This window comes from Mercenaria mercenaria, chromosome 2, assembly GCF_021730395.1.
Source record: "Mercenaria mercenaria strain notata chromosome 2, MADL_Memer_1, whole genome shotgun sequence".
In the NCBI taxonomy this organism is placed as follows: Eukaryota; Metazoa; Mollusca; class Bivalvia; order Venerida; family Veneridae; genus Mercenaria; species Mercenaria mercenaria.
In genome coordinates this window covers 65,756,786-65,784,273 of record NC_069362.1, presented here as the reverse complement: position 1 = coordinate 65,784,273, position 27,488 = coordinate 65,756,786, and the positions used below count along the sequence as shown (strand labels likewise).

Here is a 27,488-nt window from a genome sequence, read left to right as displayed (position 1 = left end):
AATTTTATTTTTTTCCTTCAAAAACTGAAATTGACTTTAGACACTCGGCTGTGCATTATGGGTAAACTCTTGATGTAAACAGCGAGGTACGAGGTGAATGTTTTCTTTTTAGGCTGCCATTTTGGTAGTGCTTTTCGACCTCGTGATGTCTGTACAACAACCTTCAGAAAACGATGTCTGGGCTCTGCTGTCGCTCAAGTCAGCGCCAGCGAGTCCCTCAAAGATTCAATGGGCTCCAGAACCGCGTGGAACTTCAATAGCACGATTGGAAGGAAGGGATTTCAAGTTTGATATGCACAAAACACGCGTTACAATTGGCCGCAACAGTAGCAAGGGCGAAGTTGATGTGAACATGGGACATTCAAGTTTCATATCTAGAGTTCATTTAGAAATAACATTTGAGCATCCTAATTTTTTCATGAAATGTAATGGAAAGAATGGAGTTTTCATTGATGGCATATTCCAGCGGAAAGGAGCACCGCCTCTGCAGCTTCCAAGATCGTAAGTGGTCCAGTTTGCAGACAAAAACAAACCCCACGCCGCGGTAGATGTTTCAGTTAACACACATGATTTGATCAAAAGAGATAGCAGTTGATATGTATGGTGGTCAAAATCATTTTAAATACGATTTATTAAATATTTGCCACTTTTCTTGACATTGTTTACATTCTGATTTTGTCAAGGAAGTTTATGTTACCATGTGGTCGATCCAAGATGGCGGCCATTGTAAACAAAAATTGAAAAATATTTGTTTACATTAAAATCTAGTGACTGGCGAAGGACCAACGTTACTTCACACATGTAATAACCATATTATATTGGCACCATTAATGCAATCACTTAAGCAGAATGAAAAATGTGAATGTGAAAATGCAAATTTTTGCATGAGATGTTAATGAAATCCATTTGCAAGAGCATATATCATTTGGCTGAACTGCCAGACCTCAGGGCTTGACATTTAGGACTGCGTAGGACAGGTACTAGTCCAACTAATTGTACGTGACTCGCGATAATTTTTGCACAGGTCAATATCTCTCCAGTCTCCTACACATACAACATAAGAAGGACCTTTTCTGTGGTGAACCTTACGAGACAATTCTGTGTGGGGATTTTTGAATTGCATTTTAACTATTAAAAAAACAAAAATATTAGTGAAATTTTAAGATACCTGGAAAGAATATCTATTTTTCCTTCCATTCAGTTGATGTTTATGTGAATAAATGGCAAAACACAAGTTTGTCACTGTTTTAAACAATGCACCCTGAAGTTTACACACATTTTACATGGTTCCGCTTCATGTCACGTGATCGATAGCGACCAGCCGCACTGTCAGCTGCACCGAGTATAATGGCAGACATGTTTATACAGCGAGGTAGCCAAATGAAACATATATATTGTTTACACTTTATTAACTTGTTTTACTGTTATGTTTAAACCATAAAATGATTCAGTTTTATTTTGTTTTATGATTTCATTGTTTAGTATATTGCCCAATTGTGTTTTTACCTAAATCTGTTTTCACCAAAGAAAAGGTCTTAACTAGTAAGGTTTTGACGTAAAGAGAGGGATTCTGCCCTATCACGAAAATATCTCGATCAGTTCTGACGTCAAATTATTTGGACTTGGCAGGTTCAAGTTGGATCAGGACAGGCTTTAGGTCCATCAAGGAAGTAAAATTTTATCATGTTACGTCACTCGAAAATCATGTATTCCCAGTTTAAACTTTCCTATCAATGCATTGTAGTGGACACACTGGTTTAAAGGGCTAAGACGTTTTGTGGAGATAAAGGCCAGGGTTCGATTCCTGGCTACTCCAATTGCGGAATAATTATATCCTTGGGCAAGACACTTTATCATGATTGCCTCAAGTCGACCAAGCTGTAAATAGGCACCAGCAAATTGCTGGGTGTAAGGTATAATTGGCTTTAACTGTTCTTAAATTAAGGTCGCTCAAAAGCTCTACATAGCTCTGACATGTTCATTGTTTTACATAGCAATTGTAAACACAATTTACCTTTATCTATCTTCTGATAATGTCAAAGCTCTGATGGGAAAGTTGATATGTTGCACATCAAACTACAAATAATATTAAATAGATTTAAATGCAAAATGATAGTTAAAAGGAAAAATAGCTTGGTTAAAAGTAAAAGTTATACAAGCAGCTATCAGGCAATTTAGGGTGAGACATGATCAATGAAGTAAATGGCTGCATTGAACTGCTCAGGGGTTGGGATGTGGGCAACAGTAGGAGTGAGATAATTCCAGTGATGTACTATTCTGGGGAATAATACTTTCAGTAATCGACACTGACAGTAAATTGATGCGGGTTGGACAATGACAAAATCTGATGCACAGCATTCCCAGAAATTTGAAAATAATGCCAAAACAAAAACTGCACTAGGATGATAACATATGTTTAATAAAAAAGATTGTATTCTTTTAAAATAGTGGAAAGTTTAACAACTTGGAGCAGGGTTTTCCCGGACGCAGGTTTTCTGCGTCCCTGACGCGCTTTGACTGCTTTGGACTCGCATTTTGTAGTGCCTCTGCGTCCACTGGACCCGCAAAATCGGTCACGAAACTCCTTTGCACTGAAGCTTCCTTCGCGCAGGTACCCATGTAAAATGCGCAGTTTTTTACCACCGGGACCATCCCCGAATCGTGGGTGCTCATTATACACAGGTATAGACGATTTTCCAACTTCAAAACAAGTTTTGTTACCGATGTTCGCCATTTTGGTAAAGGGAAACTACTCTCCGCGCTAACTGACACCGCTAAAATCTAAGATTGCCGTTACGTTCCGTAAAAGATCGAATGGTTTATTTTTCTATTAAACAAAATTAATTTCATATAAATTTAAAGTATTTTGATGAAAAAATATTACTAAATCACAAAAATTATGATACTAATTAAGGATCGAGTATTATCTTTAACTAAGATCAAACTGTGAACAACATAATTGACACGAGTTGACACTTAATTGCCGGTAATTACTGGCTATTTGATCATAACAAAAAGACTGTCACACATTTTGTTATCAGTCTGAATTGAGAAGCTCATGCCATTTTGAAAGATACCATTCCGAAATACTGAATCAGCTGCTATCTAAATTAAAAAGATACAAGTTCATTCGGTTTTAGGATAAATTTTTTTTAGTAATAATGTCCATTTTCAAGATCAATAATTTGTGGACCCCCAAAAATTATTAGGGACCCTTAAATTAGCAGCCATGGGAGTCCATGGACTCCCAAATAAAAAACCCGAGGGAAAACCCTGTTGGAGTAACCATGATTTCCTAGAATGACCTAATGTGATAGATTTCTACTTGTCCTACAGGCAGTTGGCTACTTTTTGCCAGCTCAGACTTACTTTCACCTGCCACGGGCAATATTGCAGTCTTAAAGATTGAGTCCTGTTACAAAAGCTGCTATGAATACAAGAGAAGCCAGTGTTGGCATTTATGACTTAAAAGTGTCTTGATACGAAGTAAAATTGGTATGTACACAATTATCAAATTTGGTCCCCTTGGCCCTTCACAATGGTGTCAAAATCTCTAAAAATAGTAGAAAAAGTAAAATAAAATAAGCATTGAAGAACTTTAAAGAAGTTTGTGACTGAACTTTTTGGAGGAAAAACGTCTGATCGATCAAAATTTTTTACGTTTGTCACCATGTATTATTGACCCTTTGAAACGTTATTTATAGTGCATTTAGGTATGAATCATTTATATCCCATTGAACAAAATAGTATATCAGGAGGCGAATGGAAAGTGTACTGAAACTATTGAGGACAAAATATTTTGTAATCAAGCATCTGGATGATAAGCGATCACAACATTTTGTTTCACAAAGTATTAAAAAAAATCACAATTTAGGGGGAAGAAGTCAAAATTTTGAGAAAAACAATGCTAATTTTTACATTTTTTCTGGTACTGGTACCATTCGCATTTTTAAAAACTATCAATGTGCTGTCACCACTAAGATCTAGATAGAGCTTTGTGATAAAGTTATATTGTTTATTTTCAGATGTGTATTGCGCTTTCCTAGCACAAACATCAAGATTAGTTTCCAGTCATTAGTAGAAGAAGATGTCACTCAGCCAAGTAATCCCCCACCCCCACCTGCAAGTCCACCAAAGAAAAAAGTTCTGCCACCATTGAAGATTAACATCCCTGAACCAAATAGTAGCATACAGAATAGTCCATGTCCTTCACCAACAGGAACAATAAGGTGAGCTTACCTCTGCTACAGTGTCACTTAATGTGTCTCTCGGTATTTGGGAGGTTAGGATATGTTGATTTGGTACTGTCTGTTTATCTGTTACGTGTCACAAACATTTTTCTGAAACTACTTGAGCAATTTCAACAAAAAATGTATGAAAAAGACTTGTTTGTTTAAGTGGTTTTTAGCTCATCTGAAAAAAAGATGAGTTATTGTAATCTTACACTTGATTGGCATTGGTGTTGCCTGATTAAGTTTTATGTTTAGGTCAGCTTTTCTCACAAACTATCAAAGCTTTTGCTTTAAAATTTGCAACACTTGTTCACTATCAATAGCTGTCTCTGGACAGCAAGAAACATAACTCATCCTGCTTTTTGCAAGAATTATGGCCCTTTTTGGACTTAGAAAATATTAGATTTCTTGGTTAAGTTTTATGTTTTGGACTTTAGGTCAAATTTTCTCTAAACTATCTAAGCTATTGCTTTCAAACTTGCAACACTTGTTCACCATCAAAAGCTGACTTTGAACAGCAAGTACAGCAAGAAATATAACTCCATCCTGCTTTTTGCAAAAATTATGGCCCCATTTTGACTTAGAAAGTCAGATTTCATGGTTAAATTTCTTTTCTCCTAAACCGTCAAAGTTATTGCTTACAAAACTTGCAACACTTGTTCACCATCAAAAGCTGACATTCTAAAGCAAGAAACATAACTCCATCCTGCATTTGGAAGAATTATGGCCCCTTTTTGACAAAAAATATCAGATTTCTTTGTTAAGTTTTGTGTTTAGGTAAACTTCTCCTAAACTGTCAAAGTTACTGCTTTAAAACTTGCAGAACTTGTTCAGCATTAAAAGCTGACTCTGTGCAGCAAGGAACATAACTCCATCCTGCTTTTTTGCAAGAGTTTTGCCTTTAGGTCAACATTTCTCCCTAAAAGTCAGAGCCATTGCTTTAAAACTTGGAGCAGTTATTCATCATTAAATGCTGAGTCTGCACAGCAAGTACCGTAACTCTGCTTTTTGCAAGAATTATGGCCGCATTTGGGCATAGAAAATCATGGGTAGGACAATATTTCTATTATACAGAGTCTGAGACAAAAAATTTAGATGAGCGTTTGCCACCACAAGGTGTTTCTCTTGTTGATAGATTTATGCCACACAGATGAGTAGGGAAGTATGCCTTACAGATGAGTAAGGAAGTGTGCCACACTAATGGGTAGGGAAGTTGTGCTAAACAGAAGAGTAGGGAAGTATGCCACACAGAAGAGTACCTAGGGAAGTATGCCATACAGATGGGTAGGGAAGTTTGACACACAAAGGTAGGGAAGTGCGCCACACTGATGAGTAGGGAACTGTGCCACACTGATTGGTAGGGAAATTGTTATACACAGAAGAGTAGGAAAGTATGCCATACAGATTGGTAGGAAAGTACCTATGCCATACAGAAAGGTAGGGAAGTACCGATGCCATACAGAAGGATAGGGAAGTACCTATGCCATACAGAAGGGTAAGGTTGTACCGATGCCATACAGAAAAGTAGGGAAGTACCTATGCCATACAGATTGGTAGGGAAGTGTACCATACATTATTAAAGGTCAAGTAGTTTTCTAGATTTAGTGGTAGATTTGGATGCTCTGTATTTTCCATGAAATGGTTGAGAGTATGACTAATGAATATGTTACTTTCTTTCTACAGTGCTGCAAATTCTTGCCCGACAAGTCCTCGTGCCGGTTCCGCACATCGTTTGATTGGTATGTCAGACATACAGATGGCAGCACTGACAGCAGCTGCCCAGCACCATCGGCAGGAGGCAGAAAAAGTAGTGGAAAGCTCTAGCATAGTTCAGACTCCTCCCTCAGCTACATCAGAAATCAGTGTTAGAGATGAATCAAAACCGCCATACTCTTATGCACAGTTAATAGTTCAGGCAATAACTTCAGCTGTAGATAGACAATTGACATTAAGTGGAATTTATGCTTATATTACAAAGAATTACCCATATTATAGAAATGCTGATAAAGGCTGGCAAGTAAGTACATATCATATATTGTATTTGTCAGTCAGCTCTGTGATTGGCCCAATCATGTTTTTATCTGTGGCCAAGACACATTTTTTTTTTCAAGGTAATGTTTAAAAAAAAATTGATGTGCATGAATTTTTTTCATGTATTAAATTATCTTCTTGATAATTATGAAGTGCTGAACTGAACAAGTGCATATTAAAGGGACTTAATGGTGGCTGCCACAATATTTTTGTTAGGAATATATAGATTAATTTTAACTCTCAGACTAAAATGGGGGAGCTTGGCCTCTTTTAGATGCCATGCAGAAGCTTTGTAGCTTAAAGATCTGAAATGGAAGTTGATTTGTTGTTTGAAACTCTAAAATCCATTCAGCTCAGTTATGGTATCGCGTTACGCTGGCATTAGCTAGATGCTCGATAATTTAGAACAAGGTTACGGTATGTTCTATTTCAGTGGATTTTAAAAAGGAGGCTGATGGTAAAAATAATTCATGTTTTAAGTAGTGAACTGCAGGATGTGTACAAATTGTTACAGGACAAGTGAACATTCTGGGCAGCTCATGCAAGACGAGTTCTTTTCAAAGAATTTGTTGAGCCCTGGATGCTACAGTAGCAATGAAGCTCTGGGTTCCAATTTTGCCAGATTTTGTGCATGCTTCTGAAAGTTAAATTTTCTACTTGAGAAAATGAAAACAATAACTTTCCTATACGATCTACAATACATAACTCACCGAATCTAGGGAATAAAAACAATCGATGCTAAAACCTGCAACTTGTATTTGTGCGGTCATAAATATTTCTTAATTATACATTACCACAAAACCCAGTACACGCAGTAAATACATTTAAAATAGCTTTCGGTACTTTCAGCTGTTAAATACACATGCATGATGAGCCATATATCAAATGTAAATTTTCATAAATGACCCTGAAGAAAAAGACCACTGAGATAATTGTGCTTTGTCAGAGAAAGAACAACAAAAAAGATCACAAATTAAAAATGAGGATAATTCGTCCCAACTTTTTTATTCGCCAAACAAGCACAAATTCATGATATCTGGATATGGAAATTCCCAATTGTATGCTTAAATTTGAATGTCTTAAACTTTTTGTAGTGTTCAGATGGTTTGTCATTGAACATAGTGTTATATATATTTGTTTGCAGAACTCCATCCGTCACAACTTGTCATTGAATAGATATTTTGTAAAAGTAGCTAGATCACAGGAAGAGCCGGGGAAGGGGTCATTTTGGAGAATTGATCCTGCTTCAGAAGCCAAATTAACTGCACAGGCATTTCGGCGGCGGAGACAGAGAGGAGTGCCATGTTTCAGGGCCCCATTTGGGGGTCTCTCTTCCAGGTGAGCAGCCATTTTTAGCTCGACTATTGGAAAAATAGGGGAGCTATCCTACTCGCCCCTGCGTCGGCGTTAGCGTCACACAAATGTTAAAGTTTGGGTACCATCCCAAATATTTTCAAAGTCCATTGAGATATTGCTTTGATATTTTGCATACTTGTTTACCATCATGACCCCAGTCTGTTAAAAGGAGGAGGCAACTCTATCAAGCATTTTGACTGAATTATGGCCCCTTTTCGACTTAGAATATGCTTATTGTAATGTTAAAGTTTGCGTACCACCCCAAATATTTTCAAAGTCCATTGAGATATTGCTTTAATATTTTGCATACTTGTTTACTGTCATGACCCCAGTCTGTAAAAAGGAGGAAGCAACTCAAGCATTTTGACTGAATTATGGCATCTTTTCGACTTAGAATATGCTTATTGTAATGTTAAAGTTTTACTCATAGCTTATATTATACTATCAAGCACTGAGAATAGTCGAGCGTGCTGTCAACTGACTGCTCTTGTTTATTTAATTTGATTACAAATTATTCTCGTCTTTCCACTCTTTGAACTGATGTGTAAATGGAGTGACTGGTTGATTTGTGGAAGTAGTTCCTATTTTATATGAGGTCATTGAAGTAACTCTTTGATATGTGAAGGAAGTAACTATTTGATGTATGAATTGAGTTACTGTTTGACTTGACTGGAGTAAATATTGATATGTGAAGAAAGTTAATATTGGATTTGTGAAGAAAGTTAGTGTTTGATATGTGTAGAAAAAGTTAGTATTTGATGTGTGAAGAAAGTTAGTATTTGATATATGTAGAAAGTTAGTATTTGATATATGTAGAAAGTTAGTATTTGATATATATAGAATGTTAGTATTTGATGTGTGAAGAAAGTTAGTATTTGATGTAGAAAGTTAGTATTTGATATATATAGAAAGTTAGTATTTGATATATGTAGAAAGTTAGTATTTGATGTGTGAAGGCAGTTATTTAAGTTACTGTGTTACGTGCAGAGGAAGTTAATATTATGTAAAAAAATATGTAGTTTGATGCTGTGTTACCTGTTTTTCCTTTATCCTGTTTGAAATGTTATGTTTGAAAATTTAGTATGTTGTTACTGTCATCAGGCAGTGTTTCTGAACTTCTCTTGTGCCTCAGGCTAGCTCAATATGTAGTGCATTAGCATATCAACACAAGAGGTCACAATTTTAGTTTTCAGGCAAGGCAATAATGTTTCATTTAATGGTAGTTGTTGGCTGTCTCATTTATAAATTAATGAAATTAAAGAAATGTTTTGTCATTATTTTAGATCTGCTCCAGCTTCTCCTAGTCACATGAGTGGAATGTATACACCAGATAGCTTATCTCGAGAAGGCAGTCCAATCCCAGAGGATGAACTGTCCCAGCAAATGGTCATCCAGCAGCAACAGCAACAGCAGATTGCATTGTCATCTGCTGCAGGTCAGAGATCACAACCGATGCTACCTCCATCAGCAGAAGAATTAAGGTTAAGTCAGTCCACTACAGCATCACCTGCAAACAATATGTTGCAAGGTTTGTTTGTCAGCTGCTTGTGTTTTTCTCCATCTCTGTTTTTGATTTTGAAAGTTTCAGATTTATAGGGTGAAATTAGTAGTACTACATGTGTTTCTGGTCCAGCTTCTGAACAGATTATTTGAAAAAGACCAGAATGTTTCATCTAAGACCATATTCATTGGTGCAAAAATGGCTGTGAATACTGACATGTATCGTGGATCATTGACTCTCAAAATTTTCAGGTTAAAGTCAAAATTAATAGTCCAATTTGTTACACTTCAGTCAAAACCTTTGCTGTGCAAGTTTACACCAGTAGTTAATACAAATAAGCTACTGCATGTTGTCTTGGTACACAGTTGTACCAATTTCATTTGTATAACATAAACTTTGAGTCAACTTAAATTAGCGATTGTACTTTCAGGTTCTGGTGCTTTTAACCCAGTCACAATCACTACATCAAGTAACATGAAAGTAGGTGCCGCCCTTCATCAGTTACCATCTGTCATTAGTAAACCCAAGGTCATCGTCACAAATGGTACACAGGTCATGTTAAATGGACCCACTGGTCTTACAGCTTTGGCTAATGGTGCAACACATGTTGAAGTAAAAAAAGATCCATCCTCACAAAACCCAGGTAAGCTGTTTGAAATTGAGTGTATTTTTTTCCTCTTACTGTGTGCTGTTTTAGTAGCAATGTACTACTGATGACTTGATGTAACATAGACTAGGACTGGTACAATTTGATGTAACATAGACTAGGACTGGTACCATTTGATGTAACATAGACTAGGACTGGTACCATCTGATGTAACATAGACTAGGACTGGTACCATTTGATGTAACATAGACTAGGACTGGTACCATTTGATGTAACATAGACTAGGACTGGTACAATTTGATGTAACATAGACTAGGACTGGTACCATCTGATGTAACATAGACTAGGACTGGTACCATCTGATGTAACATAGACTAGGACTGGTACCATCTGATGTAACATAGACTAGGACTGGTACCATTTGATGTAACATAGACTAGGACTGGTACCATTTGATGTAACATAGACTAGGACTCGTACCATCTGATGTAACCTGGACTAGGACTGGTACCATTTGATGTAACATGGACTAGGACAGTTAACATTTGATGTAACATGGATTAGGACTGGTAACATTTGATGTAACATGGACTAGGACTCGTACCATTTGATGTAACATGGACTAGGACTCGTACCATTTGATGTAACTTAGACTAGGACTGGTACAATTTATCAGTGCATAATCCCCATTGTTTACTACTATTGTATAGTCAAACTGACCAGTGTTATATTGACAAAAGATTTTTATGCCCCCATAGGTGGGCATATTAAAATTGCACCATCCGTGTGTGCGTTCAATTTCTTGTCCGGGCTGTAACTCTGCCATCCATAAAGGGATTTTGAAATAACTTGGCATAAATGTTCACCATAATGAGACGATGTGTCATGCGCCAGACCCAGACCTCTAGCTCCAAGGTCAATGTCACACTTAGAGGTCAAAGGTTTACAGGGTCTGTTTCGTGTCCAGTCCATTACTCTGCCATCCATGATGGGATTTTGAAATAGCTTGGCGTAAATATTTACCATAATGAGATGATGTGTCATGTGCAAGACCCAGACCACTAGCTCTAAGGTCAAGGTCACACTTAGAAGTCGAAGGTTAACAGGTGTTGTGTTCATAACTGCCATTCATCCAGGGATTTTTAAATTACTTGGCATAAATATTTCCCATAATGAGGAAATGTGTCATGCACAAGATCCAGTCCCCTAGCTCTAAGGTCAAGGTCACACATAGAGATTAAAGGTTAACATGGTCTGTTTCTTGTATGATCCATAACTCGGCCATCGATGGAGGGATTTTAAAATTAATTGGCATAAATTTTCTCTATTATGAAATGACATGTCATGTACGCGCAAGACGCAGACCTAGCTCCAAGGTCAAGGTCACACTTAGAAGTCAAAGGTTAACATGGTCTTTTTCTTGTCTGGTCCATAACTCTGCCATTTATCAAGGGATTTGAAAATAATTTGACACAAATGTTAACCATATTGAGAAGGTGTGTTGCGCTTATGACGCTGGTCTCTCAGGTCAAGGTCAATAAATGATTCATACCTAAACTATTCTAGCATATTTTGCGCAGACAACTGTAGCATTTGCGGGCACGCTTCGGGGGCATTTGTCTCTAATAGTGACAGCTCTTGTTTGTTTATCAATAAAATTCATATTAACAATTAAAACAAATTAACTTGGTATTGTTGATAAACCTTGGAGATGTATAAGAAAGAGTTTTTGTCAAGCCCGCTTGCGGTGAGCTCGATATAGTAGTCACTTCTGGCAGGTTGGTGTATGCGAGTTTGTCCGTCTGTGCTTCCATCCAATTTTGTCCGGACCATAACTTTGACATGCATGGACCAAACCTGTTTATATTTGGCACAAATGTTTATCTCAATGAGAAGGAGTGTCAAGCGCAAACCCCATGTTCCTATCTCAAGGTCAAGGTCACAGTTGGAGGTCAAAGGTCAAATTGAAGTTTGTCCAGAGCCTTTCTTCTTCATGCATGGTGGGATTTTGATGTAACTTAGCATGAATGTTCACCATTATGAGACAGAGTGTCATGCGCAAGGACCAGGTCCCTAGGTCTAAGGTCAAGGTCACACTTGACAGCTGGCAGACTCGACATTCTGCCCGGGGGCATTCTTGTTTTTTATTACTTACATGATACTATTTATTCAAAACATTTTGCTTGTGGTAGTCACTAACATATGTCTTCTTGTTTTATCAATTCTTTGCATATTAATTGTCTGTTATCTTTACAGCAATTAAAATTTTCATTTAATGTCAGCCCTAAAATTCACATAGAGATATGCTAATTTTTTTATATCATAACCTAATATTTTGAACCTTTTCATTTATACCTATTTACTTGCATGTTTTCATATGATATTGTTTTCTTTTCATGAAGATTTTTTTCACCTTAGTTTTAATTGCTGTCTTAAATTTGTTCAGACTTTGCAACACAGCTTTGATAAGTTAATTGTATGTACATTATATGCTCCTGCTTGAAGCTGTTCATGATTTGTGAATTTCATAACTTTGTTTTGTTGTTAGTATATGGAATGGACCCATACATGTACAGCCTGGGTCCAAGATTCCCACAAGGTGATTACATTTCTCTTAACCTTTATGTCTTGTACTTCCATGTATAGTTATCCTATAATTTGTGTTTTTCAGACTTTCCCAAACACTTACCAAATATCATACATTTCATACCAGTGAAATCTACATTTATGTTTATATTGTTGTCCTTACACTGTAAAAGATACCCAGTTTCTACCTAGATGAAGTCTTGATTTCCTAGAAGATGAAACTGGACTTTCATGTTAATGAGATAAAACAAACAAGGCTATAACTCCCAACAGTTTAAATATGTATGATGAGGCAAAGGATAAGGTTTGCTTATTCATCTGTTCATCAAACTGTCTGTCTGTCACAAAAGATAGATCCTTTGTCAGTGTTCAAAGTACAATGAAACCTAATTAATTGATTGTAGGCAGGTTTGAAAATATGCAAGTGTTTCATTAAAGTTTCAGTTTAAAAACTGTCATTCCTATGGCAGCAAATATGACAAGTACCCCTTTCAGAAGTGTGCTCTTTTTACTGGGTAACTGTGTCTGAGCTGTGAATTTTGGTGAGCTATATAGTGATCATGGTCCTCTTTCTTTCTTCTTAAAGGAAAAAGATACTTCATGTTTTCATGTAAGCAATCAACTCTTGTTTATGTTACCATTTAAAACTTGTTGGTTTTGTTAGTTCACCTAATTTGTTGTTCAGGGTGAGCCATTAGCAAAGGCAGATGGTCCGGAATCAATTGTCAGTCGTCCAGCGTCAACATTTTTACTTAAAAATATTTTATTTGTTCAGATGGTTTTGTTGGGCTGTTATAAGGGATCACCTGTGTTATAAGTAGAAAAAATGTTAAACAGGTTTGTTCTCCTTAACCACTTGATAGAGCTTCACCAAATTCTTGTATGGTCCTTTCTCAGTTTTATACAAATGGTTAGAACTAAAAATAGAAAAAAGCTTCAAACCATTTCTCTTTAACATCTGTATGGATCTTCTCCAACCTCGGTCTGTAGTATCGTTTTTGGCCAGTTTAAGGGACCACCGGAGCTGGAAGTTGAAAAGGCCTTTAAACAGATTTTCCATATGAATTGCTTAAAAACTTTGCTAAAGTTGGTCTGTAGCAACCTTGGATTGACCTTTCTTAAATATATTTAAATGGTTCTGCTTGGCTGCATAACTAAAATGGAATAGTTTAACCTTTAGCTTGCTAAATTTCTAAAATGGACTGGTCCATCATTCAATTTGGGCAATACCATTTATCACTGAAAGGAGTGTTCACTGAAAATTTAATAACTGAATAGCAAATAGTGCAGACTGATCTTGGTCTGCACTGTTCATGAAGGCAGTATCACTTAAGTTGCTGCCAGCAGGCTAAAGGTTAAAAAAAGCTTCTTCTGATGAATCACTTGATGGATCTTTACCAAACTTGATCTGTAGCCCACTTGGTTTGATCGCTCTCATGCTTGATCAAATGGTTATGCATTTTGGGACAGCCAAAGCCGATGAAAGGATATGAAGCAGTGGATTAACTTTTAACTGATACTGACCATTATTTTTAGACGTAAGTCTCGTCAAGCAAAGTTCAATTCTGATCCAGTGAACGGTTGAGTATAATTGCTCCACAATGCACAGCTTTGTTTCCAAATTCAGAAGCAGTTCTTTTATTAGGCTTAATTGCCAATTTATGATATAACAGCCTTTCAAGCAAGAAAAAAATGTTTTGATTATGACTGAAAGAAGACAAAACACTACACATATTACTTACATAAAGAAACAAAGCAATTGTATTGAAAAATGCAGAGCTGATCATTGCTGTTTTTTGTCAAAGTGGGCACCAATTTTCATTTGTTTTATTTATTTTTTTAAGCTTTTTTGTTTTTGTATCTCATTATGAGACGATGTCCAGTCCCCTAGCTCAAAGGTCAAGGTCACTTAGACGTCAAAAGGAAAAGTGTTCTTTTCCTGTTTGGTCCATAACACTGTCATCATTGAGGCAGTTTTAATATTACTTGGCATAAATGTATCCCATTATGAGACGATGTCCAGTCCCCTAGCTCAAAGGTCAAGGTCACTTAGACGTCAAAAGGAAAAGTGTTCTTTTCCTGTTTGGTCCATAACACTGTCATCATTGAGGCAGTTTTAATATTACTTGGCATAAATGTATCCCATTATGAGACGATGTCCAGTCCCCTAGCTCAAAGGTCAAGGTCACTTAGACGTCAAAAGGAAAAGTGTTCTTTTCCTGTTTGGTTTATAACACTGTCATCATTGAAGCAGTTTTAATATTACTTGGCATAAATGTATCCCATTATGAGACGATGTCCAGTCCCCTAGCTCAAAGGTCAAGGTCACTTAGACGTCAAAAGGAAAAGTGTTCTTTTCCTGTTTGGTCCATAACACTGTCATCATTGAAGCAGTTTTAATATTACTTGGCATAAATGTATCCCATTATGAGACATGTCATGCGCAACACACAGACCACTACATTAAAGGTCAAGGCCACACTTAGAGGTCAAACGTCAGTAGTGTTGTTTTTTTCTGTCCGGTCAATAACTGTCATCCTTGAATGGATTTCTGTATTACATGACACGTAGTATCCTATAATGAGATGACATGTCATGTTCAACACCCAGACCCCTATCCTAAAGTTCAAGGTTACAGAGGTCAAAAGTCAATAGTTCCTGTCCTGTCCTGTCCATAAATGTTATTCACTGAAGGAATTTAATATTACTTGACACAAATGTTTCCAATAATGAGACAATATGTCTTGCACAGTACCCAGATCCCTAACTCAAAGGTCAAGGTCACACTGGCTTTTCTCAACAACTACTTTCTTCGGAAGCTTCACTTCTAAAACGAGGTATGTGCTCAGTAGATGAATTTTTTTTGTGCTTTTGATATGTAATAATCATATTTTCTTGTTTTCAGTGTTAACAAAATGTCATTAAAATCGACAAATAATGTCATTTCATGTAATTGACAACAAAAAAACTTTATATAAAATCTACTTGTACCTTATCTGTATTGTGTATCAAACTCATCCCAATCTTTTAAATATTTATTCTTCTCTTTATAGATTTGCTATGCATATTTAAAAGCTGTCAGTAATTATTGCTAAGTCTGATAGGAATTCTAAGACCTTTTCCCATTTACAAAGTGTTGCTTTAATTGGATGTAATATAGATTAAAATACTGTAGCATGTTATATAGCACTCTGCACAGATTTTATATTCCCTGTTCCAAAGACTTGGGAAGCATGTACTATTTGAACTGTCCATCAGTCTGTCTTTTAAACTTGTCATAAGTTGTGTACTGACCTCCTACAGTTTCCATCAAGTTGAAATGAAACTTGATATATGTGATCAGCATGAAGTAGAAATGCACAAATTATTGGCAGCTTTTTATACGCCCGTTTGAAAAACGGGACGTATTATGGGAACGCCCCTGGCGGCGTCCACAGACCTTGTCCGGAGCATATCTTCTACATGCATGGAGGGATTTTGATGAAACTTGGCACAGTTGTTCACCATCATGAGACTGAGTGTCATGCGCAAGAACCAGGTCCCTAGGTCTAAGGTCAAGGTCACACTTAGAGGTCAAAAGTCACATTCAAGAATGACTTTTTTTCTTCGTGCATGGAGGGATTTTGATGAAAGTTGGCACAATTGTTCATCATCATGAGATGGAGTGTCCTGCGCAAAAACCAGGTCCCTAGGTCTAAGGTCAAGGTCACAGTTAGAGGCCAAAGGATACAAGAATGACTTTGTCCGGAGCATATCTTCTTCATGCATGGAAGGATTTTGATGTAGCTTGGCACAGTTGTTCACCATAATGAGAGGGAGTGTCATGCCCAAGAACCAGGTCCCTAGGTCTAAGGTCAAGGTCACACTTAGAGGTCAAAGGATACAAGAATGAAAACTTTGTCCGGAGCATATCTTCTTCATGCATGAAAGGACTTTGATGTAGCTTGGCACATTTGTTCACCATCATGAGACGGAGTGTCATGCGCAAGAACCAGGTCCCTAGGGGTAAGGTCAAGGTCACACTTTGAGGTCAAGGATACAAGAATGAAAACTTTGTCCAGAGCATTTCTTCTTCATGCATTGAGGGATTTTGATACAACTTGGCACAATTGTTCACTAGCATGAGACAGAGTGTCATGCGCAAGAACCAGGTCCCTAGGTCTAAGGTCACGGTCACTCTTAGAGGCCAAAGGTCAGATACAAGAATGACTTTGTCCGGAGCATTTCTACTTCATGCATGGAGGGATTTTGATGTAACTTGGCACAATTTTACACCATCATGAGACGGAGTGTCATGCACTGGTACCTTCTTTTGAATTACTTCCCTTTGCTGTTACTATAAATAGCTTATATTGTAACTTTCTCATTACAAGTGGTAGCGAAAAATCGAGACAACTTTTCTGTAGTACAACATGCATATTACATCCAATTCTGAGGTGTATTTTGAGCTATCTCTACCTGGTAAGGATTTTTGTGTGGACTTGTAATTTTTTTTTTTTTTTTTTTTTTTTTTTTTCTCTTTAAAGATTAACTTCCCTTAGCTGTTACTATAAATAACTTACATTGTAACTTTTTTATAATTGACCGTAGGGAAAAACCAAGACCACTTTTCTGTGGTACAACATTGATGTTACTTTCAAATTTTGGGTGTATTTTAAGGTATCTCTACCTGGTAAGGATTTTTTTTGTGGACTAAAAATAAAAGAATTACAATAATTTCTAAAAAAAAAAAAAAAACCGTAAACAACTAGAAAATTAAAATTCCATTTGCAAATACAGGTGCTAGTGTAAAGAAATTTGCTGTGATGGGCGTATATTGTGACATTCTGGCACTCTTGTTGTCCAGTTATTAGTCCCCTACTGGTTGAAAACCAGTTTCGGGGACTATAGGAATGCACTTTTCCGTCATTTCGTTTCCGGTCCATAACTCTGTCATCCATGAAGGGATTTTAATATTACTTGGCACAAATGTTCCCCATGATGAGACAACATGTCATGCGCAAAACCCGGACCCCTACCTCAAAGGTCAAGGTCACAATTGGAGGTCAAAGGTCAACAGGGCTTTTTTCCTGTCCGGTCCATAACTCTCCCATCCATGAAGAGATTTTAATATTACTTGGCACAGATGTTCCTCATGATGAGATGATGTGTCATGCGCAAATCCCGGACCCCTAGCTCAAAGGTCAAGGTCACAATTGGAGGTCAAAGGTCAACAGGGCTTTTTTCCTGTCCGGTCCATAACTCTCCCATCCATGAAGAGATTTTAATATTACTTGGCACAAATGTTCCCCATGAGGAGACGACATGTTGTGCGCAAAACCTGGACCCCTAGCTCAAAGGTCAAGGTCACAATTGGAGGTCAAATGTCAACAAGGCTTTTTTCCTGTCCGGTCCATAACTCTCCCATCTATGAAGGGATTTTAATATAACTTGGCACAAATGTACCTCATAATAAGACGATGTGTCATGCACAACTTTCAGACCCCTGGCTCAAAGGTCAAGGTCACACTTAGCAGTCAAATGTTAACATAGCATGAACAGGGTCTGTTTCGTGTCTGGTCCATAACTCTGACATTCATTAAGGGATTTTAATAGCACTTAGCACAAGTGTTCCCCATGATGAGATGACGTGTCATGCGCAAATCCCGGACCCCTAGCTCAGAGGTCAAGGTCACAATTGGGGGTCAAAGGTCAACTGAGTTTTTTTCCTGTCCCGTCCATAACTCTGCCATCCATGAAGGGATTTTAATATTACTTGGCACAAATGTTCCCCATGATGAGATAACATGTCATGCACAAAGCCCAAACCCTTAGCTCAAAGGTCAAGGTCACAATTGGAGGTCAAAGGTCAATAAGGTGTTTTCCCTGTCCGATCCAGAACTCTGTCATCCATCAAGGGATTACAATATTACTTGGCATAAATGTTTCCCATGGTGAGACGACGTGTCATGCGCAACACCCAGTACCCTAGCTTAAAGGTCAAGGTCACACTTTGAGATCAAAGGTCAAGAGGATTTTTTTCCTGTCCGGTCTATAACTTTGTCATGCAAAGCAGGATTTAGATATCATTTGGCACAAATATTCCCCTGGATGAGACAACATGTCATGCGCAAGAACCAGGTCCCTAGGTCTAAGGTCAAGGTCATATTTAGAGGTCAAAGGTCAAATTCAAGAATGACTTTGTAAGGAACATTTCCTCTTCATGCATGGAGGGATTTTGATGTAACTTGGACCAAATGTTCACCGCCATGAGGCACCCTTGTTTTTAGAATTACGTCCCTTTGTTGTTACTATAAATAGATTTTATTGTAACTTTTTTATTACTGGCGGTAGAGAAAAATCGAGACCACTTTTCTGTGGTACAGCATGCATGTTACATCCAATTTTTAGGTGTGTTTTGACCTATCTCTACCTGGTAAAGAGTTTCTTGTGGACTTACATTATATAGATTATTATTTTTTTTTTTTTTTTTTTTTTTAGGATTAATTTCCCTTTGTTGTTACTATAAATATCTTACATGATAACATTTTTATAATCAGCCAAAAAAATTCAATATGAAAACAACTGTGGGTTTTTATATATGCACATTTTAATCTAAGTGTGTTGTTATAACATATTGTATATGTAGTACAATATTGTTTATACATCATTGACAGATATCAGTTCATTATGTTATACTGCAGTAGAGAAAATTAGGTGCCTTCCAGTAGGGGACTTTGTATTGCATGGCAATACTTCATTCACTTGTTTTTCCAGAATTGTTGCTGCTTTTTTTTAGCTCACCTAAACTTAGTGCAGGTTGACCTTATTAGTTTTGTTGGATTATGTTGTCCTGCATCAACATTTTAACTTAAACATCTTCTGGGAATTACACCAAACATATTTCTGGCATGACCCTCTCTCAGGTTCTTTCAAATAATTCCACTTGACCTCTAAGTCAGAGCAAAAAGCCTTTTAAATTAATGACTTCTCATGACCAATGGATGGATCCTCACCAAATGTAGCATCCTTGTAAGGTCCTCTCTCAAGTGGTGGTGCTTCGACGCCCCTTTTAGGGGCCACCAGAGCTAAAAATAGAAAAAACTTTAAACAACTTCTGCTCCTGAACCACTTGAGGGATCTTCACCAAACTTGTTTTAGCACCATTGTATGATCAGATTTATTCAAATAAATCTGTTCAGCTATTTTTTGGATTATCAAAGATAAAAAAGAAAAGCTTTCAACAACTTTCTTATGTATCTTTACCAAACTTGTTCTGTAGCATCATTGTGTAGTCCTTGACTTGGCCCATTTAGAGGACACCAGGGCCAAAAATAGCAAGAACCATAAAACTTCTTCTAATGAACCAATTGATGGATCTACACCAAATCTTTCTGTAGTCCTCTCTTAATTTTTTCATTTGTCTATTTAAGGGGCTGTTACAGCTTTAAGGGTAAATTTATTTTTTTAAATACGTCTTCTCATGAACCAGTTGATAGATCTTTACCAATCTTGGTCTGTAGCATCTTTTTAAGGTCTTCTCATGTTCGTTCAGGTGAGCTTGGTTCCGATTAGGGGCCACCTGAGATTAAGATATTTAAAGCTTTGAATAATGGCTTGATGGATCAAGACAATTTGGCCTGAAGCATTCTTGTATGGACCTATCTCACATTTGTTCAGGCAGCAACTGGTAAAAATACATAAGTGGCTAAGCCTGTAAAAAAAAAATTTTGAACTGCTTAATCAATGTTCACCAAACTTTATCAGGGCATGGTCTTCTTCATGTGAGTGATTTGTTTCAGGAGTTATTGCTCTTTTTGACTTTGAAATATTGTAATTTCATATGTGCATCATGTACTCCACTTCTCTATAATTCAAATAGTACTTTGTAAACATGGCATTTTGTCTAGAATCTTGTGTCTGCTTTGTCAATTATGCCTCTGGTTCAGACTAAAATATTTATTGTTCTTTTAAGCATTTTCTGCGGGCGGGGGTGTCATGTGCCATAAAACATTTACATCATTCTTCTTATTTTCCTGTTACAGAAAATCTAAGCTGCTTTAAGTGAAAAGTTCTGTAAATCTTTTTTTTAACATTTTGAGATGTGAAGTGTTTGTTTAATGGTTGCATTGTAGTTACTGCATGCTAATATCTCTGCTGAATTTGGTAATAATTTTTGTCACATACACACTGGAATAACTAAAAGAAGGAAATGAATTGATTTTACTCTAGTTGATATATAGATTGATGGTGTGTAAGTGACATGTTATGTAACCGACAAACAGTTATTTTACTGGTTATCATAAATGAGCTTTGTTTCTGTTATTTTCAGCTCTTGCGGAAAAGTTACAAGCAGTAGTCCCAATATCCTCTGGTCAGATGGTTCGGCCTGTAACTCTTGTGGCCAATCTGTCGGGTCAGCTGCAAGGTCCGGGTGGAGGAGGAGGGGGTCAGCCTACACAGCTATCGACTGGAGGTCTGCCAGGTGGAGCTACTCAGCAGCAACTGGCTGCTGCAGCTCAGGCAAGTCAGCAGGCTACTTCCCAGCAAATAGCAGCTGCGGTACAGGCTGGTCAACAAGCTACACCCCAGCAACTAGCAGCTGCTGCACAGGCCGGTCAACAAGCTGCACATCAGCTCATGTCAGCTCTTGCTGCACAGAATACAGCTGTATCAGCACCTGCTGGAGTCTCAGTTTATAGTCAGGTACACAGCATTAATTTGTATCTCAACAAAAATTAATGATTTAGCTATGAGTTGGAATCCTCTTGCTATTTATTTAGCACAAATTGTAACAACACAACCAAAATGCTCGAAAAATTGAAGCATAATATTCAAAGAACTTTGCAGTGTTGAAGACCTTTAGACTGAAAAGCAGTTTTCCAGTCAATAATAACTGGAAGGAATGAAAAAAAAAACTGCATGATTACCTGTGGTCAGAACATGCTCTTTTGCCTTTGGTGTCAGTAGGTGAAGGGTATTTAAAATATTTCCAGTAAATAACAGGTCAAAAGGTCAATATCACAGTTACCTTGAGACAAAAATGGTTTCGAATCTATAATAGCTAGAGAACTTAAGACATTGTGACTGTCTCTTGTTGTAGAGGATGTGGAAACCGATATCAGTGGTCAAGGTCACAACAAAAATCTCTGATAAAGCATCATGAGGGGAGGGACTTCAGGGGTTTCATCACTTATTGAAGTAACAGGTGGAAGTTGCAAAGTAAAACAGGGTCATAGGGTCCTTCCATTTAGAACTTTACTTCCTACAGGGAACACAGTTATGACTTCAGACCACTGTAGCAAAGGGAAAACCCTTATCTGCCGGCCTTTGATGAAACCCCTGTGAGGGTTTTGTGTGTTCATATACCACATAATGTCTCCTGATATAATTCAGATTAGGAACAACTAGTTTTTGACAAACCTTAGAGTTCCTTTTGAAGTAGTTGGTTGAACCATAGTGATACTTGGACTCTCAATATAGTTGTCAAATTCTGTTTTTTTGAGAAATATAAAGCCGTGTACAGTCAGCAATTTTGCACTGCCTCTTTTCAAGTATATTTTGTAAGATGTGATGGAAGATAAAAGGAATAAAAAGGTTGTCAGCAATGATCCATAAATTAAAGTGCAGTTATTGTTTTACAGGTTGCACAGTCACCAGTGGCCGGTCAGCAGCCTCTCACTCTAATATCCCAGTCTGGAGTACATCTGGTACAACAGGCCTTATCTCAGTCCTCGCCTAACACACAATCTGTTAGTCTGCACCAGTTACAGCAACATCTGCAGCAGCAACAGCAGCAACAACAGCAGCAACAACAGCAGCAACAACAACAACAACAGATAGTGAGCAATTTAGCAACTCAACAACCTGTTTTGGTAAAGGGTTCTCATGTGTCATTGTAATCCCGCTTACTAATGCAGATTGGCAGTAGAATGTCCACCTATTTAGTTGCAAAATGCATAGTTCAGGGCAGTTACAAGTATTACATTAGGTCTATACTCATTTGCACTGAACATAATTAAAAAAAAAAGTACCCTTGTATTTCTTACTTTACCAGTATTTTTCCATCACCATAAAGTTCAGAGGGATATATAGTCGGTCAAGTAAGTAAGTAAGTAAGTAACGACTTTATTTCCAGAGGCTACACATTGGGTTTCCCCATTTACCGTGTGGGCCTCAACATAATATTTACAGAATATACACAACATAAAACAAACATTATCAAGCATAGAATATCATTAATACATAATGTACAATACAGGATTTAAACAAGCAAGTCAAAGAAAAAAGATATGAAATGAGGTGCAGTTATAATCCCAAACCAACAACAAAAGTAAAAAAAAAAAAGCATATTTATTTGACTTGGAATTACTGTTTGAGATAGCGATGGTTACTTTAATTGTTTAATGAAAAATGCCTTTTTATGCCCCCGAGGGAGGCATATTTGTTCTCAAATGTCCGTTCGTTCGTCACAACGTTAACTTTTTGCATGAAGGCACTTTACTCGCGAACCACTGCACCCAGAACCTTCAAACTTCACATGCTGATAGTACTTATTGAGTATACCACCCGTACTGACTTTGGGGTCACCAGGTCAAAGGTCAAGGTCACGGGTCAACGTTAACTTTCTGCATGAAGGCCTTTTACTTGTGAACCACTGCACCCAGGACCTTCAAACTTCACATGCAGATAGTACTTATTGAGTACCCCTACTGACTTTGGGGTCACCAGGTCAAAGGTCAAGGTCACAGGGGCCAACGTTAACTTTCTGCATGAAGGCACTTTACTCGCGAACCACTGCACCCAGGACCTTCAAACTTCACATGCTGATAGTACTTATTGAGTACACCACCCCTACTGACTGGGGTCACCAGGTCAAAGGTCAAGGTCACAGGGGCCAACGTTAACTTTTTGCATGAAGGCACTTTACTTGCGAACCACTGCACCCAGGACCTTCAAACTTCACATGCTGATAGTACTTATTGAGTACACCACCCCTAATGACTTTGGGGTCAAGGTCACAGGGGCCAATGTTAACTTTTTGCATGAAGGCACTTTACTCGCGAACCACTGCACCCAGGACCTTCAAACTTCACATGCTGATAATACTTATTGAGTACACCACCTCTACTGACTTTGGGGTCACCAGGTCAAAGGTCAAGGTCACAGGGGCCAACGTTAACTTTTTGCATGAAGGCATTTTACATGCGAACCACTTCACCCAGGACCTTCAAACTTTACATGCTGATAGTACTTTATGAGTACACCATCCCTACTGAATTTTGGGGTCACCAGGTCAAAGGTCAAGGTCACAGGGGCAAATGTTAACTTTTTGCATGAAGGCACTTTACATGTGAACCACTTCACCAAGGACCTTCAAACTTCACATGCTGATAGTACTTATTGAGTACACCACCCCTACTGACTTTGGGGTCACCAGGTCAAAGGTCAGGGTGCTGTTGGGGCATTTGTCACCATTAGTTATATATGAACTTTGAAATTGTTTTAGCGTTTCTGATTTACGGATGGTAGGCGGTATTTCATTCCATAATTTTGGACCAGAATAGGCAAAAGATTTACGAAACAATTCTACTTTAGGTTTTGGCACTTTAAGTTCATTATTACTCTTCGAGCGTAGCTTGTGATTATGAATTTGATTTTTATTTTGAAATTTTTCTTTCAAATAGTCAGGTGTTGTTTCATAGGTGTTGTTTCATCATTTATAGATTTATACATAAATATTGCCTTTTTAGCTCGACTATTTGAAGAATAGTCTAGCTATTCTACTCACCCTGGCGTTGGCGTCGGCGTCACACCTTGGTTAGGTTTTTGCATGCAAGTACACAGCTATTATTTAAAGGCATATAGCTTTGAAACTTATTTTTTCTTTTTCTGGGTCAATTACCATACTCACTGGGTCAAGCTCCATAACTCTAACATGTATTTTGAGCAAATTATGCCCCCTTTTGGACTCAGAAAATTCTGGTTGAAGTTTTACATGCAAGTTACTATCTCCAAAACTAATGCAGATATTGAATTGAAACTTAATATGTGTCTTCGGGGTTATAAAACTAGTTTAAAGCACCAAGTCCCATAACGCTGACCTTCATTTTGGCCAAATTATGCCCCCTTTTGGACTTAGAAATTCTGGTTAAAGTTTTGCGTGCAAGTACATACAGCTATTACTAAAAGGCATTTTGATTTGAAACTTATTTTTTCTTTTTGTAGATCAATTACCTACCTCACTGGGTCAAGTCCCATAACTCTGACATGTATTTTTGGCAAATTATGCCCCCTTTTGGACTTAGAAAATCCTGGTTAAAGTTGTTCATGCAAGTTACTCTCTCCAAAACTAATGCAGATATTGAATTGAAACTTAACATGTGTCTTCGGGGTTATAAAACTAGTTGATAGCATCAAGTCCCATAACTCTGACCTGCATTTTAGTCAAATTATGCCCCCTTTTGGACTTAGAAAATCCTGGTTAAAGTTTTGCGTGCAAGTACATACAGCTATTACCAAAAGGCATATAGATTTGAAACTTAGTTTGACCTTTTCTAGATCAATTACCAACCTCACTGGGTCAAGTCCCATAAATCTGACATGTATGTTTGGCAAATTATGCCCCTTTTTGGACTTAGAAAATTCTGGTTAAAGTTTAACATGCAAGTTACTATCTCCAAAACTAATGCAGATATTGAATTGAAACTTAACATGTGTCTTCGGGGTTATAAAACTAGTTGATAGCATCAAGTCCCATAACATAACTCTGACCTGCATTTTAGCCAAATTGTGCCCCCTTTGGACTAAGAAAATCCTGGTTAAAGTTTTGCGTGCAAGTACATACAGCTATTACTTAAAGGCATATGGATTTGAAACTTACCTTTTCATTTTCTAGATCAATTACCAACCTCACTGGGTCAAGTCCCATAATGGATACATGTATATTTGGCAAATTATGCCCCCTTTTGGACTTAAAAGATTCTGGTTAAAGTTTTACATTTGGTTAAAGTTTTACATGCAAGTTACTATCTCAGAAACTAATGCAGATATTGAATTGAAACTTCACATGTGCCTTCAGGGTTATAAAACTAGTTGATAGCATCAAGTCCCGTAACTCTGATATGCATTTTGGTCAAATTATGTCCCTTTTCGAACTTAAAACTCTTTTGATATTTAACATTTTGGGTAATATTTTCCTGCTTCTGGGACAATATTTCGAATAGTCGAGCTTGGCTGTCTTACGGACAGCTCTTGTTATATTTAATTCTGTCATCAAATTTCATCCAGTTAAGTTCCTTGAATAAAGTTATTTATAGGTTATACAATCCGTCATACAACACTTTTAAATTAAAAGGAAACAAGAGTGTTGGGGGAAGAGGAAGGGGTGGTGTTCGTCCAAGCATTGCAAAGTAAGTGTGCAGAAAAATTAGATGGATTGCAAACTGACATGTGCTTATTAAACACATTGTTGAAAGCTCATTACTTTCAAGATATAACTTCTAACTGGGTTCTCACTAAATAAAAACAAATCTTAGATATTTTATTGTACAGAACAGAATATGATGAAATATTATATTTTAAAAAATCTGCTTTGTTACTCTTTACAGGTGACTGCCCTTACAAATGCCCCGGTATCCATAGCAACAAAACGAGCTTTAGAAGATCATATTAAAATAGAAAATATCAAAGACGAACCTTGCGATAAACAAGTAAAATTGGAACCATCAGGAGTTGGAGAGTAGAATAGAGGGATTTATAAAGCAAAAAAAAGTGGCATGTGTTAACAGACCATACGTGATTCATGTGGCTGAGGTTTTACAGGCCATACTTGGCTGGGCTTTTATTCAGTGTTTTAGGGCAAGGATGGGTTGTGTATTTGCACTTTGTTTAAAAAAAGTGCTAGTAACACACAGAAAATGCTGCCAGAATAAAGACTACAAAAGGAGGAGGTCTCTGTATTAATGGACATTTAAATAAATTACAAGACCATATTGTTGGCTGAAGTATTATCCTGTGTAACTTCTGTGAAGTAACTGTTGAAAGAAATTGTGATAGCTGTATAATACTGTGAGATGGAGATAATTGCAATGTTATGTCATGGAACTTGAAGGAACCTGTTAAAATTAATTTTCTTTGATACAGTGTTTGATCCCAACTCGGTGTATGAAACTACTGGTAAAGTGTATGAAACTACTGGTAAAGTGTTAGGGATCTCCGTTTGTTCTTTGTTATAGTTTGGCAGCTGTTTGTTCAGATAAAATGTGCTATTTCTTTTCAATCATTTGTTTAATTATAGATTATAAGGTCCATTTCATGTTTTTATACTACAGGATTTTCTTCTCTTTTTTTTTCCAGACTGTTTTCTCTATTTTTTTTTGCTGTTTTCCTATGTTTGTAAATGATTAATTAATTTATTGTTTGAATGTTTCATTTGTTATTTCTTATAAAAGTAGGTTAGCCTGGTGAGTTAAATTTACACAATGTATTAGACAGACACACACAAGCACATACACACAAAATTTACAGCAAGAAACTTGAGATTTTGTCTTGGTACCCTTCAAACGTACATATTGGTAAAGCATTCTAGAATTTAATAGAGTTAACAGGATCAATTTGATTCCTAATTTATCAGTTTGATGGTTGAGTGTTTCTGGAATGCCTTTTATATGATGGAAATAGTATACTAAGCAGATGTTACTCGGGTCGGGGACATTTAATTTGGGTTGGATGATAGACTCTTACAATGCTGTAAGTTTTATGATTGTTAAAAAAGATCAGCTGAAGATCAGGGTTGGTTTTAGCAAGCATGCTCTCCAGAAAATGTTTGTATTTATTAGTCTCAGCTGGTTGAAAACCAAAATCAGTTTCGGAGACTATAGGATTGCTCCTCGTCCGTCTGTCGGCTCATTATTCAGTTGGTCAGTCATATTCTTGTGCGCTCCATAATTCTGACTTCCATCCAGGGATATTGATATAACCTGGTTCTACATTTTCCGATTTTTAAAATACTTGCTCTTTCAATTACAGTATAAAACAAAATATAGATTTTTGTTACCTGTGAACAAATTGAAAGAGATGATAGCTGCAGCATGGAAATACCAACATTTCCCTTACTTATTACCACTTCCTAGCGATGGAGATAGGGTTTTGTAGCAGTAGAAGTACACTGATTTTGCAACAAAAATAGTAGTGG

At 37.2% G+C, this 27,488-nt stretch overlaps 1 protein-coding gene across 3 annotated transcripts; it reads left to right on the top strand.

Moving 5' to 3' along the window:
- Positions 1–79: 79 nt before the first annotated feature.
- Positions 80–26,833, top strand: LOC128555192 (forkhead box protein K2-like). Of its 3 annotated transcripts, none has more exons than XM_053536800.1 (10): positions 80–501; positions 4,026–4,229; positions 5,916–6,249; positions 7,408–7,601; positions 8,903–9,147; positions 9,551–9,763; positions 12,900–12,923; positions 20,625–20,998; positions 21,937–22,134; positions 25,903–26,833. In XM_053536800.1, the coding sequence occupies exons 1-10, from the start codon at positions 146–148 to the stop codon at positions 26,035–26,037; spliced, it is 2,277 nt and encodes a 758-aa protein (XP_053392775.1). In that variant the 5' UTR covers positions 80–145; the 3' UTR covers positions 26,038–26,833. The 3 variants fall into 3 exon arrangements, with proteins under 3 accessions (XP_053392775.1, XP_053392773.1, XP_053392774.1); XM_053536798.1 differs by having other exon boundaries at positions 21,937–22,167; XM_053536799.1 differs by lacking the exon at positions 12,900–12,923 and having other exon boundaries at positions 21,937–22,167.
- The last annotated feature ends 655 nt before the right edge of the window (positions 26,834–27,488 follow it).

Bases quoted from the DNA above. Each gene is read 5' to 3' on its own strand.
- LOC128555192 (XM_053536798.1), top strand. From the start codon at position 146: ATGTCTGTACAACAACCTTCAGAAAACGATGTCTGGGCTCTGCTGTCG. The intron at 6,250-7,407 runs GTAAGTACATAT...ATTTGTTTGCAG, and splicing joins ATGCTGATAAAGGCTGGCAA to AACTCCATCCGTCACAACTT. The intron at 7,602-8,902 runs GTGAGCAGCCAT...TCATTATTTTAG, and splicing joins TTTGGGGGTCTCTCTTCCAG to ATCTGCTCCAGCTTCTCCTA.